Source organism: Astatotilapia calliptera, chromosome 11 (assembly GCF_900246225.1).
Source record: "Astatotilapia calliptera chromosome 11, fAstCal1.2, whole genome shotgun sequence".
NCBI classification, from domain to species: Eukaryota; Metazoa; Chordata; class Actinopteri; order Cichliformes; family Cichlidae; genus Astatotilapia; species Astatotilapia calliptera.
The window spans coordinates 552,562-568,964 of NC_039312.1; the positions used below are offsets into that span (position 1 = coordinate 552,562).

Sequence of the window (16,403 nt, forward strand, 5' to 3'; positions counted from 1 at the left end):
TAAAGGGAGGTCTCCTAGTTCTTGCTCTGGTTCGCACCATGAATATCTGTTTCCTTGGTTTGTCTCTGACTTCACCTCTATCTGCATGTCTCTCCTTATTTCATGCCAATATTTGATCCCCCGCTCCTCTTATCCTTTGACTTTAGAGCTTTCTAACATCTCTACCTTTTCTCTATACCTCTATAATTTTGACCATATCACTAGGGAAAAAAGCCAATTGCAGTCATTTCTGGCTGCAGTATCTGACAAAAGGATGGGTGAAATGGCTGGCGTGAGAAGCTTATGCAGGTTGTGATGTTGATCTCAGCCTGCTGTAATGGCACCGGGCCATTAACCCTCCCTGTCATTTGCAATGACATGTGCTTTTGAACAAGGAAAATAGCTCTGCCCATATAACTTATACAGCAGACTCTCAACTCCCACAGCCAGCCTGTGGCTTAGTGCCATGTCATTTTCCCTGTCCAGACTATCATCATCACTGCAGTTAGATTGTACCTAAGAGGCTCCTGCAGTCTGTGATGTCCATTCATTTTCCAATTCTATTCACTATCATAACAATGTACAGTCTATTATTATAATTCATGCAAATGTCAGTTCCTCTACTATAACACACTTTAATGATATATCATTACTTAATTAATTCAACTTCAATGTGACAGTTCTTTAAATTCTTTATATTTGTTTGTTGATCTCATTTTGACAGGTCAGCTTGGTCTCAAAAAAGTCCTACTGATAATGAAGAATTTTTAAACAGTTTCTCAATGCTAAGTACATAACCAGCCATTTGCCAAAGTCCAACTGATGAATCCTTTGTATTCCTATTAACGGTATATTCTGGTTGTCACCAACAATAGTCTTGTCAACCAAACCAATTCAGATCAGGCACTGGTTGCTCTTTTTCATGAAATCTGAAGAATGTGGCATTCTACCAGCCAGTCGTGGGGGGCATCTTCAGGCCATTGTTGCTTGTCATTTGTCCCGTGGCTCTGGTTGAGGCAAAAAAAAAGTGCATCTGTTGTGTTGGCATATATTACAACATAGAAGCGGGATAAAAACAAACCCGTTCCAGTACCTCAGATGCCACAGTTCTACAGTGAGGCAATGAGAAAATCCAACCCACTGGACAGACAGACTCTTGTGGAAATGTTCAAACCTAGATATTGTTTTGGTTTTTGGTTCATTGCTGTCATTCCTGCTGTTACAATGTTGTCTGCTCCATGCTTCACTGAGCTAAGAAGTGTGTGCTCATATTATGTTTTGTTTTTTTTCTAAAGCCACACAGGTCAGCCCCTCAGAACTGCAAGATGTGTTTCAGGAGACCTCCTCCAATATCTTCCAGATCAACGCCAATGGTAAAATGAGTGTCTGTGCTTTATTTTAAAAACTACTGACTAAGTATATTTTTAGTAGTGCTCTGTTATGAATTCTACCATTAGTCTATGTCTATGTCTGAACACAGATCAGGCCACACTAGTTTTGTGAGATTAGGGTTAAATGTATTGCTTCGATATTAAGATTAGATAAAATTAGATTAGAGGTTAGAATTACAATGAGGACTATATTAGGGTTAAATTGTAACATTTAAAACTGGCATGGCTTAAATTTGGAATTGGGGTCATTGGTTTTTAAAATTAGAGTAGGTTTGTGGATAAAAATCCAATTTAAGATTAGTCAATGTGTCTTGGAATACTGATAGGATCAAAACTTTACAGAGTAGTTTTGGAAATTGAAATTAACTTCAATTTCTTCTGAAACTTTTCATTTCAGAGCTATGTTTGAATTCATGGTTGAAATAAGTTTCATGTTTACTTTGGCATTAATTCTGGATTTAAGATCAAGGCCATCACTGGGGCGATCGTGGCTCAAGAGTTGGCACTTCATCTTGTAATCGGAAGGTTGCCGGTTCGAGCCCCGGCTCTGACAGTCTCGGTCGTTGTGTCCTTGGGTAAGGCACTTCACCCGTTGCCTACTGGTCAGAGGCGCCCCAGTGGCGCCAGTGTCTGGCAGCCTCGCCTCTGTCAGTGCGCCCCAGGGCAGCTGTGGCTACAGCTTTGGGGTCCTTAGGAACTAAGTAAAGCGCTACACAAATACAGGCCATTTACCATTTCACTATTTATTAGATGTGAACTGAAATATGAAAATGCTGCATATGGTATCCTAAATGGTTTCCATTTAGTGAGAGATAATGCCATACTGTATCCTCTGTGTTTTAGCTTTGATAATATTTTTTGGGTTAATTTAATGCTAAGTTTAGTCTGAGGTTATTTAAAGATTATAACTAACAACAGATTTATATTTGAGTTAAGGCAAATTTATATTTTGGTTTTAGGTTTGAGTTTTAAAAGTGGTACTTTTAAAACTAAGGATGAAAGATTAGTAGCTGGGTTTTATTTCAACCTAATTTACACATCAAGTTAAAAAATTTTATGGGTTTAATTTAGAATTGAGGTCAGATCAAGTAGTAATAATATCCTGAAAAATTCAATAATGGTTAAGTAGTTTAATCAGTTTAAATTCTGTTAATTTGAAGATAAAATGTTAATTTGGTTTGGTCAGATTTAAAGTTGAGTTAAGGGTATCTAAAAATACAGCTAAGTGTGGAAACAGTGTGAGAGTTGAAGTGAACTACTTTTGCTTAGGATTGGGTTCATCTTGATAAGACATTTTATCTACCTTAACAGAGACTTAACAGGGACAGAATAGATGTTGAAATGATTCAAATTTCAGCGAAGTTTTTCTTTCAAATCAAGTGTGAAAGAGTATTTGTGAGGCCTGAATACACCTCTTAACATTTGTATCATCCATTTGTTCCTCCAGTGGTCACACTAGAGAAAAATCTTCAGTCACTGGGAACGTCTAGAGATACCGCAGAGCTCCGACAGAGTCTGTGAGTAGCACTCACGCCATATAAAACCACATACTTTGATTCTACATACTTGCTGGTCCACTTCAGTGTAAGAGTTACATTTATCTCCGCTGTCCAGAAAAGTGCTTATTTTCTTTTTGTTTCACCACCCTCTTATGTATTGATTGTTCTTTTTTAGTTGAGCTGCCAGCAATTACCAGATTCAACACTGATGACAAAGTGTCCAATCTAAGATGATTGCATCTGTTTAAAATGCATTACATCCCACTGTGATTGCTGGCATGTCATCAATTCTATTGAACACTTTTTTATGATCGCCTTGGAGACTTACTGACAATGCTTGGCTGCTTTTATTTTCAACTTCCCATTTTCCTTGCACGGTATTGATGCGGCGCCTCCGACTGATGCAAATTGCATCCAGTATGGTGGTTTGTGTTATTCAGTTGTTCTCACTGTTTGTTCAAGAGGCTTTGTAGTTTGTCAGAAATGTAACTTTTAGAGCTCATTATCTAGATGCTTCTGTTTTGATTGGCATATTTTGTGGATGCAACAGTTATCTGCTGTCACCAGTGATAAAGTTAGGCACAAAGTGATTCATTTTGCATATTATGGGCACATTCACAAAGAGCATGCTTAATGACATTATGGTTTTGGCCAATGCTTTCACCTTGCCAGTCTGCTGATTCTAAAGTTTTCTGCCACTGCAAGGGGTAAAGGCTTTAATTAGCAATTATCCGGTGAAAACGAACAACATACCTCTTGACCTCTTTGTGACCACACTGTTGCTTTATTTTTTTGCAACTCTTATATTCTACATAACTAATAAACAAAAAAAGCGCTTTACTTTGACATTTAACAATAAGAACATCTTTTGTACATTTATTACACAAAGCAGGCACCATGTGGAGCATTCTTGACAAGGGGCTATTGACTGACCTGTTATTTTTGTTGTAAATGCCTATTGAACTGTTGTTTTCCTCCTGGGATTCTATTGACTTAGATGCATTTTAAATAAAGGCAGTACTTGTAAGGTTAGCATGAAAGTGTTGATCTGAAAAAAGCAAAAACCAAGAACATGGCTCAAATGTCAGCCATTTCTCCATTTTTAATAACACACAATGTTGAAGAATTGAGTATGTTATACTGTAGTATGTGGTCAGGAGCCTTTTAAACAACAAGCCTTATCTGAACATCAAGTTTTTTTGTGAAAGGCATTAGGTACTGCAGCTATAAAATATAGTTAAAGGGAAGTTAAAAATGCTGGAAGAAAGTAAAATTATAATTTTACTTTCACCTAATTCTGTTATGGTAAATGCAGATGGACCCAGGAAGCAGAACGCACGGAGGCAGAGTTGCGGTGAAGACAGTTTATTTACAGTGAGGGGGAGGTATTTACAAGGACAAAATATATACAGTGTATGAATGGGGACGCAGAGCCAGGACGTGCAGGTGACGAAAACACACACAGGTAGTGCACTCGATTTGGTACTGTTTGATGCCAAAACCTCCAGACGGAAAACAAACCAGTCGAGGCAAAATCCTAGGGAGGAAACAAAACTTACAGTCACCAAAATAATCCAAGGGCTCCAGCAGGCAGGGGCAGAATTTCAGACGCTCCAAAAAAACGCCAATACTCCGACACTAGTCTTCTGTCAGGTAGCTCCTAAAGAACACTTCTGAGGAAAGCATCTGATGAGTAACAGGTGTGCCAGGTTCAGTGACTCACTGCCCCGCCTACCTATACAAAAAGGGAGGCACCAAAAAACACATACAGACAAAAACACCACATAACCAGAACCCAACTCCTAACAAATTCTAGTAATGACCACACATTAACCAAAGAAAACTGGGCTATTTACGGATTCAGTGACTTCTTCAGGATGAAAAAAGTACAGTGTAGGATTTATATTGGAAAGTGTCTATAGAGATTGAAAATGTGACATCACTCAGGGGTAAAACCGCAAAGAATTCTGGGAACTCGTGGCAAGAGGTACTAGCGCACGCAGGCTTTCAATTGAAATCAGTTATACAGTGATAAAAAGAAACACAAAAAATGGCAAGAAGCTGTTGTATTATTAACTGCAATAGCCGGTCGCATGACAGCCACGGGAAGCCGACGGGTAAAGAGATCGGTTGTTATCGGATTACGTCGTTGAAGAGAAATTGTTCGAGCCATGTTTCCGAAGTAACAAAGAGGCGACGGGTGGCCTGGATTGCAGCCATTCAAAGATCAAATATAACGTCCCAGAACACTCCAGCTCACAGGTTAGTCTGCTCCAAGCATTTACATGAAGGTCAGTGTTTTTTAGTAGTTAATACGTCATTTTCATAACATAATTGGTGATATAGGTTACAAGCAAGTCTGGCGCTGAACAGAAATTGTCGCGCTATGCTCCTTTGTTTATTGTGCATAAATAGTGAATTGTCCTGACACAATATTGCGTTTCTCTTCTGTTATTATGGTACATTGACAAAAACATATACTTTTATTCACAGGATAAAACAGTTTTTTGTATCACTAATTGTCCAGTACGATTACAGCATACAATATTATTGTCACTGCTACATTTCTGTAATGCTACCAGAAATTATTTCCACTACTAATTAATTACCGTTGAGCTCAAAGGTCCTATTAATAAACGGTTAAGGAATGTGTATTTATGACGACGATTTGTGAGACTGGTAAACTTATGATACGTACGATGGTCATTACTTTCTACACGGTGCATTTCAAGGTCCTGTACCCATCCGTCGGTAAACTGTACCTGGGCTTGTTGCAGTGACCTGAAGTTACTAAACTTCATGAGTGTATGCACTCACTCCAAGAACCGTATGATTATAAATATGAGCGTGGTGAAAGTTGGGCAGCACGCTAACGTCTTTTGTCCCTCTGTGTGCTCGTAAGGGTCTAACCCTTTCACTCCTTTGATTTTTTTTTCCTCGTATCTTTTCTTTGACTTTTCATCAAGTCTGTCTTTGTACGGACCGGCATTGTTCTCTTTCGTTTTGTACATACCTTTTTGGGGGGCAAAGAAAAAGAAAGAATTTATTGGAACCGAAGAATGAACGTTTGCATTTGATGCAGGTACTTGGATTGTTTTGCCACGAGTTCCCGGCATGCAATGCGCGAAAGTCACGTGGTCTGTCAATCTCTATAGGGGAGAGTAGTGCAGCACATAAAAATCTCACACAAGATCAGCACTAACAGAAAAACAATTTAGGAAGCTGCTTGTATCGAGGAAGTAAAAGGAAAAAGGATGTGGGTCCAACTTTATAGTTACAGGAGGATAAGGACAATGGAAAGCCAATCAAACATCTTTAAAGCTACACAATTTGCTCAAAACTTAGCCTAGCAACATATAAACTCAAAAAACAGCACAAATTAAGTTTGCTGACGTTGTGGTATGTAGTCTTTATCCTGTTGTGAGAGTGATTTTCAGGTGAAACTGGCCTTACATCAGCCACAGAAAATGCACTCTGGAATCTCTGGAAATTTACTAGAAATCTTTCTCACTCTGGAAAAATATCAAAAGCTGATGTCCACAGGTTACCTCATGCAGCTTTGTTGCCTAAAACCAAACCCCAATGTTTTATATGAACATGCTTTTTGCTGACTCATCAAAACCATAAAGAGTAAATAGAGAGTAAATACCATCCTTACAATCGTGAGTCAGTGACAATGATGTTATTAAACCTGTCAGAAAGTTCTTACCTGCCATTTCAGCCTACTTTCAAACATCAGTTAATGCAGTTTTGTCAAAGCCACAGACATGGCTCACTTACACACAAATTCACGCTCTGCATCTGACCCCCGATGCACAGGTTTAAGGTACTGTCACTCCTGATTGATCATTTATGATGATGAGGGTTTTTTTTTTTTTTTTTTTGGACCACTTATCCATCCCAGTGAACAGTGAATTTTAACTTACTTTGCCTGTTTTTCAGTCCTTTCATTTAGCTCCTTTTATCATGTATATAATGAAAGTCTGCCTAATCTGCACACTGTAACACGCCAAGCTTCAAGTGCAGATTTGTTGGTATCTAAAACTGGACAATTATCTGCTTCTGCGGGAAATTAGACCAAACCACATTATCGTAGCAGAACAAGGTGGTCCTTTTTTGAATTTTCCACACTCAGCATATTTTAAAATTGTGGTTTAAGACCAGATAAGGTCAGGTCCCCATATAGGAGCCTCTACTATAGAAAAGATTAAAACAATAGTGATGTACCCATGTCTACATAGAGAATAACTATTCTTATTCTTTATACTGCCTGTGAAGCCATTTCCAGAACTTAACTCCACTGTAAGAAAAGGGAAATGAAATACATCCCCCACTATTCTCTCTGATTAAGCTTGCTTGAGTCAGCATCTTTCAAAGTCACAGTCTAATTTCCTCTTTCATTCCTTATCATGCTGTGGTGGAGGAATACCTACTAGTTTCATGCAGGTTTTGTTGCCAGAACCAACTAATCACATTGTAAACATGGGTAATCAGAAGCTTAATGTGGTGATATAAAGATGTACACATATGAAAAAATACATACAGTAGCTACTATAGCATATAGAGTATTCATTTGCATGTACACCGTCATAAGCTGTTGTCAGTAGCTGCCGTGAAGATATTTTCTTCCTCACCTTAGCTGTCCTGCTGTGGAAATATCACAGCAGGACATGGGCTTCATATGTTAAACGTTGTTTCTCCCATCTTTGTAAAAGGTGTATTCACCTGACAATGAACGGAAAACTAACTGGGGAAAACACTTGTGCACTCACTTTGTCCTTCAGAACACCCTTGATAAACACAGACACAAATTGTATTCTTTGTCTTGTAAATTATAAGGGGGTCTAGAGGACAAGCTGGAGCAACTCTTGAGATGTCGCACAAACACAAATAACGAGATTAACTGCCTATACAGACAGTAGGAATGGGAACCTCAAGTCTTAAGTTTAGCTTGAGAAGTAGATGAGGCATGCCAGTGTCAAATGACTTGATTCTCCTTGAAACAGTGTCGATAGTAAAGCTAGTATATTTGAAAACAACCAGAAAACAGGTAGCTCCTTTAATCATTTTAAAACAAAGCAATATAAGTAATAATAATAACGATAATACTAGTAGTAATAATAAGTAAAAACATTTTTGGTTTAATACTTTCGAAATCTTTCAATATTTCAAAATTATAGTGATTTACTTTCACATTAATTGTCTCGTGACCCCTCCAAGTTTAGCCTTTTAGATGATCTGAACATCTGGTTCGGTTCAATTCAAATCAATTTTATTTACACAGCGCCAAATCACAACAACAATCGCCTCAAGACGCTTTATATTGTAAGGTAGACCCTACAATAATACATACTGAGAAAAACCCAACAATCATATGACCCCCTATGAGCAAGCTCTTTGGCGACAGTGGGAAGGAAAAACTCCCTTTTAACAGGAAGAAACCTCCGGCTGAACCAGGCTCAGGGAGGGGCGGGCCATCTGCGGCAACCGGTTGGGGTGAAATAAGGAAGACAGAGAGCCAGAGAGATGATTGAAACTTGCCTGAACTACAAAGTAGTTAAAAGTAGCACATTGATGTGCAGAAGCAGTGAATGTGCCAGTATTAGTAATATAATTTATTTTGTAAACACAAGAACATTTAGTTGGCTATAATTCTGTACTATTTGCGAATTCAGCATTTATACTTACATGAGATTTAAATAATTCTTTATTTTGTGCATATACTTGATAAAGGTCAGATAGACAGATTTGTAATTAAGAAATATTTCAAGCAGTAACAGTAAAGGTATCATGAATAGCTATCTATTCATGTTAACTTTACCCTCCCCAATTCTATTACAGAGATTTAGGAAAGTGAAAGTCACATAGTGTTTAACCCTTTAGAGCTGGTCGGAGCGGGCACGCTCTGTTTTACGTAACTATTTTTAAATCCCATTAGCTCTGCAACCACGTAAGGTGGCGCAATAAATTTTTTTGCATATGAAACCGGAGGAGTTGTACTTACATCTTATGCCATCAGCTTGTCCTCGGTCACGGTTTCCTTCTACATATAGCTTTGCAAAAACTGCATAAAAAGCACTTGCAGCAACAAAAACACAATATTCCAGAAACACGCTTTGCCGATCCGATCAGCTGTTCATAACACTTCCTACGTTGGAATAGACGTCAGCGCGAACTTTTGCATGTCCGCCATTACCTGCCCGAAACCGGAAGTGACGTCATTTTCGCGGAAATGTAGTTTTTTTTTTTACCATCAGGGCATCAGGGCCTATACTGGTGTTTTTAAAAGTTATGTTTGACTTTATGACTTTCTGTGTCGTTTCTGGGATGCTTAGGACTCATATTGCAGTGCTGGAAATAGTTTATTTTGATGCAGATGCTGCTTTTTTGCAAATTTGCAGTATAATATATATTTTCGTTTTTCCTGCAGTGTATAAAAATTGGTGTATTTCAAAAATAAAACTATGAAGACACTCAAAATAAATTTCCTGTGGTAGGAAAGTATTTTGTGCAACTTTTTTGTATTTACAATTTTGAGGGATAAACCTCTTAAATTTCTCTAACTAGAAATATATGTTAGAAAAGCAAAAACGATTTTCAATTTTTTTGTAGTTTATTGCACTTTTTTGCAATTTATGTAATTACTATGCACTTAATGAATACATATTATTAAAATCTGGGCTATAATTGTTGTATTGATGTATAGCAACTTGAAATGCTCCCAAAAATGGCACCACACCATGTAAAAATATAATATAAGCTCTGGCGGACTTGGTTCTATGGTAGGTCTTAAAGGGTTAATTGGGTAAAAAGTTCAAACTCCCTACAGCTATAAAAAGCATTTTTACATGAAAATGTTCTAAGGTTTCATTTTTAGTTTTACTGCCTGTAGTAACTATTTTGCTAATTGCACAAAGCATATTCTTTCAGGACAACCTGCTGGCTAACCCAATCAAAAGGTGGGGATTATTTCTTCCATCAGAACCTTTAATATCTGTTGCTTCATCATGGACGGTAGTATCAAGTGGAGAACTACAGCACTCTGATCGCAAGCCACTTAATTCTGAAAAAGGCCCTATAGACTCATATGCTGCAGTTGTCCTTTGAAATGAATGCAAGTCTTCTTTGTGCTTATGGTAAGAATGGTACCCTCACCCCTACCACCAAATCTCTTGCTTAATAGAATTCGACCCGCCCCGTAATCGTGGAAATGCACATGGCGAAAAGTGGATTAATGGCCAGCACCCTCTGAGTGTCATTGTCTTTGTTAGCATATTAAGCATTCACAGATGTTCTGGCAGTAATGTGCCAAAGTACAATGGGCCAGTGTTTGAGGGGAGCGCCCCTAAATGAATGAGAACCTCTCTGCAGATGCAAAACTCCACATTATGTTACTGGCAAATATGGAACAATAGCGACTGAAATATGAATATTTGGAAAATTTAAATGTAAAAAAATTAGGTTTTTTTTAAGTTTTCAGATTAGCATTCGTAGAAAGTAAAATAGGTCTACTGTACCGTTAAATAGGTTATTAGGCATACATTTTCCCATGATGTTTCAGATACATATTCAAATTTCTCCCCTCTGCATTTAACTGTCTGCTGACGCTATTTTGGAAATAAACATATGACATGCTCAAGACTACAATTAATTGAAATATTTTTATGCCACAATTTTAGGAGAATAGCCAATGTATAGTCATGTTGTAAGATTGATTTTTAAAATTATATCATGTGCTACTCTGACGTAAAATTCTGTTAAGGTAATGAATATTTTTTCAGACTGTTTTACTTGTAGCAGATCCCAGGACAGACCCAGAACATGGAGATATTGTGTGGCTAGAGATGCCTCAGGTTCCTCCTGGAAGTGGTGGCTGGTGAGGTAGATCCCTGTTTAGCTGCCTTCAAGGCTAGGACTTGGGGATCGATTGCTGGATGGCTGGATACTTCAGAAAATGATTTGAATATAAGGATTTGAATATAATATATATATAGGGCAGCACGGTGGCACGGTGGTTAGCACTGTTGCCGCACAGCAAGAAGGTCCTGAGTTCAATTCCAACATCAGGCCGGGGTCTTTCTGTGTGGAGTTTGCATGTTCTCCCCGTGTTTGCGTGGGTTCCCTCCGGGTACTCCGGCTTCCTCCCACCGTCCAAAGACATGCAGCTTGAGGGGATAGGTTAATTGGAAAATCCAAATTGCCATTGTGTGAATGTGCGAGTGAATGTGAGTGCAAATGGTTGTCTGTCCCTGTGTGTTGGCCCTGCGACAGACTGGCAACCTGTCCAGGGTGTACCCCGCCTCTTGCCTTATGACAGCTGGGATAGGCTCCAGCGCGACCCTGAAAAGGATAAGCGGATGGATGGATCATTTTTTATATAACCAAACTGAATTCTTCTGTTCTGTTTTTTTACGGCTAAGTTTTTTCATCTCACTTTGACAACAACTGTTCAAACTTCATTCTCTCTGGCAGTGTCATGAGGTCATCAACCTGAGTCTTGAAGAAGTTCCCAGATATGCTGAGCTCATTATCGGGTTGCTTTAATTCAAGCTGTGCTCCACCTCTTGCTAAACTAACATGGAATGATGTTGAAGGTCAGGAAATCTTATATAGCACTGCTTTGTCAAGCAGCTATACATTGTCCTGCTGAAAATTTGTCCCACTAAGCTTAAACCATATGAGAGCATGTGTCACTGCGGGATATTGTAGTAGCCATGCTGATTACATGTTGCCTTGCATTCTGCGAAGAAGATTGGACAAAAGAAACCAGCAAAGCCAACCAAACACCATCACAGCTTCTCCATTTCATGGTGGGAACCACACAGACAGATTCCATAGGTTCAGTGTCTACAACCAAAACTACACATTTACGCTCATCAGACTGAGACCATATTTTTGATCAAAAAGCTTCTTGTGTCTTTTCTAATTGATGTCCAATGGTATGTTACACAAAAACGAATCAGTGCACCTCAGAGTGAAATATTCTGAATATTGCTGCGAAGTCCAAAATTGTATCTATCACGAGACATTTTTTGTTTTTTGGGTTTTTTTGTTTTATATATATGCGCTGTATATAGTTGCATCTATACAATACAGTGTAAAGTTTATTATTCATATACAGCTCATTGTATAGATACAGCTGTACCTACAAAACATGCTAAGCCATTTACGAACATTAAAATATCTATAGATGACATTCTTGTGTGTATTTCACATTTTACCGTGAGGCCAGGTTGGGTATAAAATTATGTGAGAGAGACTCATAAAGCCAGACTGAAAGACTACCTCAAACTCCCTAAGAGTTAGATTTCTTTCATTCCAGGAATGCTATTCATCCATGAAGTCTGGACTGTTTTATTATGTCTTTTCTAGTCTTAATCTTCCAAGAGTAGCCCATCAACTATTATTTGTTTCACTGTGTATCTCCCTTGATGAGGAACACAGTGTTGTGTCACCAGGCAGATGAAAGTGTCAGTAAACAAACTCAGAATATGATTACTTTGTTGCGTGTGCTGCCAGAAATATTAGCTAATTTCACCTCCTCGTTTAAAAGACACACACACAGACACACACACACACAGAGTTGATGAGGTGTGAAGTTTATTATTCATAAAACGAACATGCTAAACAAGCCAGTGTTTATTTCTGTAAAATGTACCATGGAGTGAAACTATCAACAGAACAGAGGGAAAGTGTCACATGCTGATGCAACTTAATAACGAACTTGAATATTCTGACCCTGCTGCAGCAGACAGAAATGTATGTCGTCTATATTTAAAGAATAAATCATAGATTTGGGTAGAAGATAGATGGAGCATTAATGTTAATGGTTTGGCTGCTGATGTCTGTTTTTGTGTTGTTTTGGTTTGATTTGACACACGTATAGGAGAATAATAAACAATTAGTCAGCAGTGTTGGGAAGGTTACTTTTAAAATGTATTCCACTACAGATTACAGAATACATGCCCCAAAATCTATTTTGTAATGTATTCTGTTACGTTACTCAATGAGAGTAACGTAATAGAATACTTCTGATTACTTAATATATTATCATGCTTTTTACAACTACATGAATGTACTATTGCTGTGTGATTTACAGTATTACTATTACTGAGTAACAGTGGGGTGGACATTAGGTAAGGCTGCACTTTTTGCAGCGATCTCATATAGAAAACTATTCCACGCGTATATAAAACAGGGCCGTGGCTCCGAACCATAGTAAAGGGACCTCTGGCTAATGTTGTAATAGTAATTTTACAAATGTATGTTGAAGGGATATTACTGCTCTCTGTTGGTGTGTTTGTGCATTACATGCAATAAAAGGGGTTTGTTAAAAACATCAGGTTATGGGCCCAGAGGTCGCAAAGGGACGCTGCTAACATGTTTTTTGGGAGTCATAAACAGAGTTGTGGGAAGATAGACTGTTTATTGACAAGCTGAGCGGATCGGAGAATTGGGTAACGTGGAAATTTCAACTGGAGCACCTGTTGAAGGCAAAAGGACTGTGGGGTATGGTACAGGAGACGGAGAAGTTAGCTGCGGGTGCTAATGCTCAAGCACGAGCTGAACTTGAACAGAAGAAGGAAAAGGCATTTTCAGTGCTGGTACTGAATGTAAGTACACCCCAATTGTACTTGATTACAAACTGTAAGACCCCCATGGTCTTATAGAAGCATGGGAGATGCTAAAAGCACAGTTTGAAAGAGATACTGTTGCTAACAAGCTATTTCTGAAGAATAAGTACTTCCGGTGTGAAATGAAGGAAGGAGAACATCTCAATGATTATTTAAAAAGGATGAAGGAACTTACTGATCAGCTAGGGGCAATAGGTTCTGTAATTGAAGAGGAAGATCAAATTGTCACCCTTCTAGGTAGTTTGCCACCCAGCTATGCAACTGTTGTTACTGCTTTGGAGACAAAGATGGACAATCTGACACTACAGTTTGTTCAACAAGCCTTGATAAATGAGGAACAAAAGTGAGTGCTTACTGACAACACCACTGTGTCCAGTAGTGTATCAGCTATGTCATCTCAGATGCATAGAAGTGAACAGAGTGGATCAAAAACACTGGGAGAAAACAGCTCCGACTCATGGAGATGTTACAAATGTGGGAAGGAAGGACATATCAAGCGTGATTGTCCAAGCATTAAAAAGAAATATAAAGCCCACAAGGCTAAAAGCGTGGTGTATAAGGACAAAGAGGACTCATATGAGGGAGCTTTTGTTGTAAATGAGTCATGTAAAAGTGATGCACAACAACAAGAATGGTTAATTGATTCAGGAGCATCAAAACATATGACATGGAATAAAGAAGCTCTACAAAACTACCAAGAGTTTTCAGAACCACAAACAGTGAAACTCGGTGATGGCAGAGTAGTTGAGGCTTTAGGTCTGGGCAACATAACAATGAATATGTCATTCAGAGTTAGTGATGGAAAAGATGTCACAATGTATGATGTGCTGTATGTTCCCAAATTATCAATGAACCTTTTCTCAGTGGGAGCTGCTGCCAAGAAGGGAAACACAGTGAAGTTCAAAAGGACTCATTGCTACATAAGAGGAAAGAATGGAGCTCTCCACGGAATTGGAACACAAAGATCTGACAGCTTGTATCAGCTGGATATCGAGGGAAACTGCACAACTTGTCATGGAGCGTTAACTGCTTCAGTTCCAGCAAGTATGTGGCATCAGCGCCTAGGTCACACTACAAATCTGAAAAAACTCAAAAACTTGGTAAAAGGAGTTAGCTTTACAAAAGAAGAGGAGGACATTTTTTGTGAAGCTTGTGTTGGGGGCAAATTATCAAGAAAACCTTGCAAATCAGTGGGAGAAATATGATCAAAACGCAAGTTGCCATTAGTGCATAGTGACGTTTGTGGTCTCAATTCACAGATTTATGGTGCAGACTATGATGAAACATTCTCTCCAGTTCTACGATTTGGTTCAATTCGTACATTGTTATCATTTGCTGTACAAAACAATCTAAATGTGCATCAAATGGGTGTTGTGACTGCATTCTTGAATGGACACCTGGAAGAGGAAATCTACATGGAGCAGCCAGAGGGTTACATCAAACCAGGGCAGGAATATCAAGTCAATATATGGACTGAAGCAGTCTCCACGTTGCTGGAGCAAAGCTTTTACAGAGTTCATGAAAAGCATTGGTTTTACACTGAGTACTTCAGATCAGTGTGTGTTTGTTAGAACAGGTCAGGAGTTGGAAATATTGGCTGTGTATGTTGATGATCTGATTACAAAATCAGCAGAGAGCACGAAGAACTTAAAGGACACTCTGAAGAAACACTACAAAATGAAGGACATGGGTGAGCTATCCTACATTCTGGGCATCTCACTGGTCCAAGACAAGGCCAAAAACCATGTTGTGCTTCAACAGAGACAGTATATTGAAAACATACTACAAAAGTATGGAATGGACAGTGCCAATCCCGTAGCAACTCCAGCTGACACAAATGTCAAATTAAGAAAGAGTGATGATGTCAGTCAACCTGTAAACCCAAGCATGTATCAGTCAATGGTTGGAAGTTTATTGTATGCTGCCATGGCAACACGACCAGATATAGCACAAGCAGTGAGTGTGGTGTCAACATTTAATGCAAACCCAAACACTACACACCTTACAGCTGTGAAAAGAATTGTGAGATAGTTGAAAGGAACTCTAAACCTGGGACTCAAATATCAAAGGACAGAAACAGGAACCTTGGTTGGGTATTCAGATGCTGATTGGGCAGGTGATCAGGACGATCGACGTTCTACAACTGGAAACATCTTTCTACTTGCAGGAGGTGCGGTCAGTTGGCTTAGCAAGAAACAAGCAACAGTTGCACTTTCAACTGCAGAGGCTGAGTATATTGCTTTGAGCCAAGCTGCACAAGAAGGAGTTTGGTTAAGACGATTACCAACTGAGCTTGGAATAAAGACCACGGCAACAGTGATCCTGGAGGACAATCAAGGAGCAATTGCAATCGCAAAAAATCCAGTTGATCATACAAGAACAAAGCACATAGACCAGGGGAATTAAACTAAAATTTGAGGAGGTCCAGTTGGAGAAAATCTTCTCAAGCAGAGTTCCAGGACATCATAATGTCTAACTTGCGTTATGATTGTGATAGAGAAGCAGCCTTTTTTTTTAAAATCAATATCTGAACGTATGAACAATAGACTGTCAAATCAATGAAAATACAAGTTAAAAACATTTCAGCAAAATTTATTGTTGACACTGAAACACACAGTAGGCCTACATTAGATGTAGGGCTGCAGTTTAAAATGAATTAGAGAAAATAAATAAAATGGCTAAATTGCTCATCTTAACACAAAGTGCTTAATTTCAGAAAAAGAATAGCAGCAGCAGCAGCTTGAGTTTCCCTTTTTCTTTCCCTTTTACATCTCGACATAACAGTCCTAATACATTTTCAACAGATAACATCAAAACATCTTAACAATTTTACAGTTTCTCTTTCTTTGTCCCTTATATTCCACTGTCCCACTTTCTGTTGTTCAGTGAGAGAATTGAGC

The 16,403-nt window shown here is 38.7% G+C and overlaps 1 protein-coding gene across 6 annotated transcripts in view; it reads left to right on the forward strand.

Annotated features, from left to right (window-relative positions):
- The window catches only part of tsnare1 (T-SNARE Domain Containing 1), a 291,712-nt gene that overhangs the window by 113,401 nt on the left and 161,908 nt on the right, over nt 1-16,403 (forward strand). For all 6 annotated transcript variants that reach the window (XR_003273777.1, XM_026184110.1, XM_026184109.1 and 3 more), the window contains exons 3-4: nt 1,275-1,352; nt 2,818-2,887. Coding sequence is in view for 5 of the 6 variants with exons in the window: in XM_026184110.1 (XP_026039895.1) it covers nt 1,275-1,352; nt 2,818-2,887 (148 nt within the window). In the remaining variant the exon portion in view is untranslated. The remainder of the gene's footprint in view (nt 1-1,274; nt 1,353-2,817; nt 2,888-16,403) is intronic.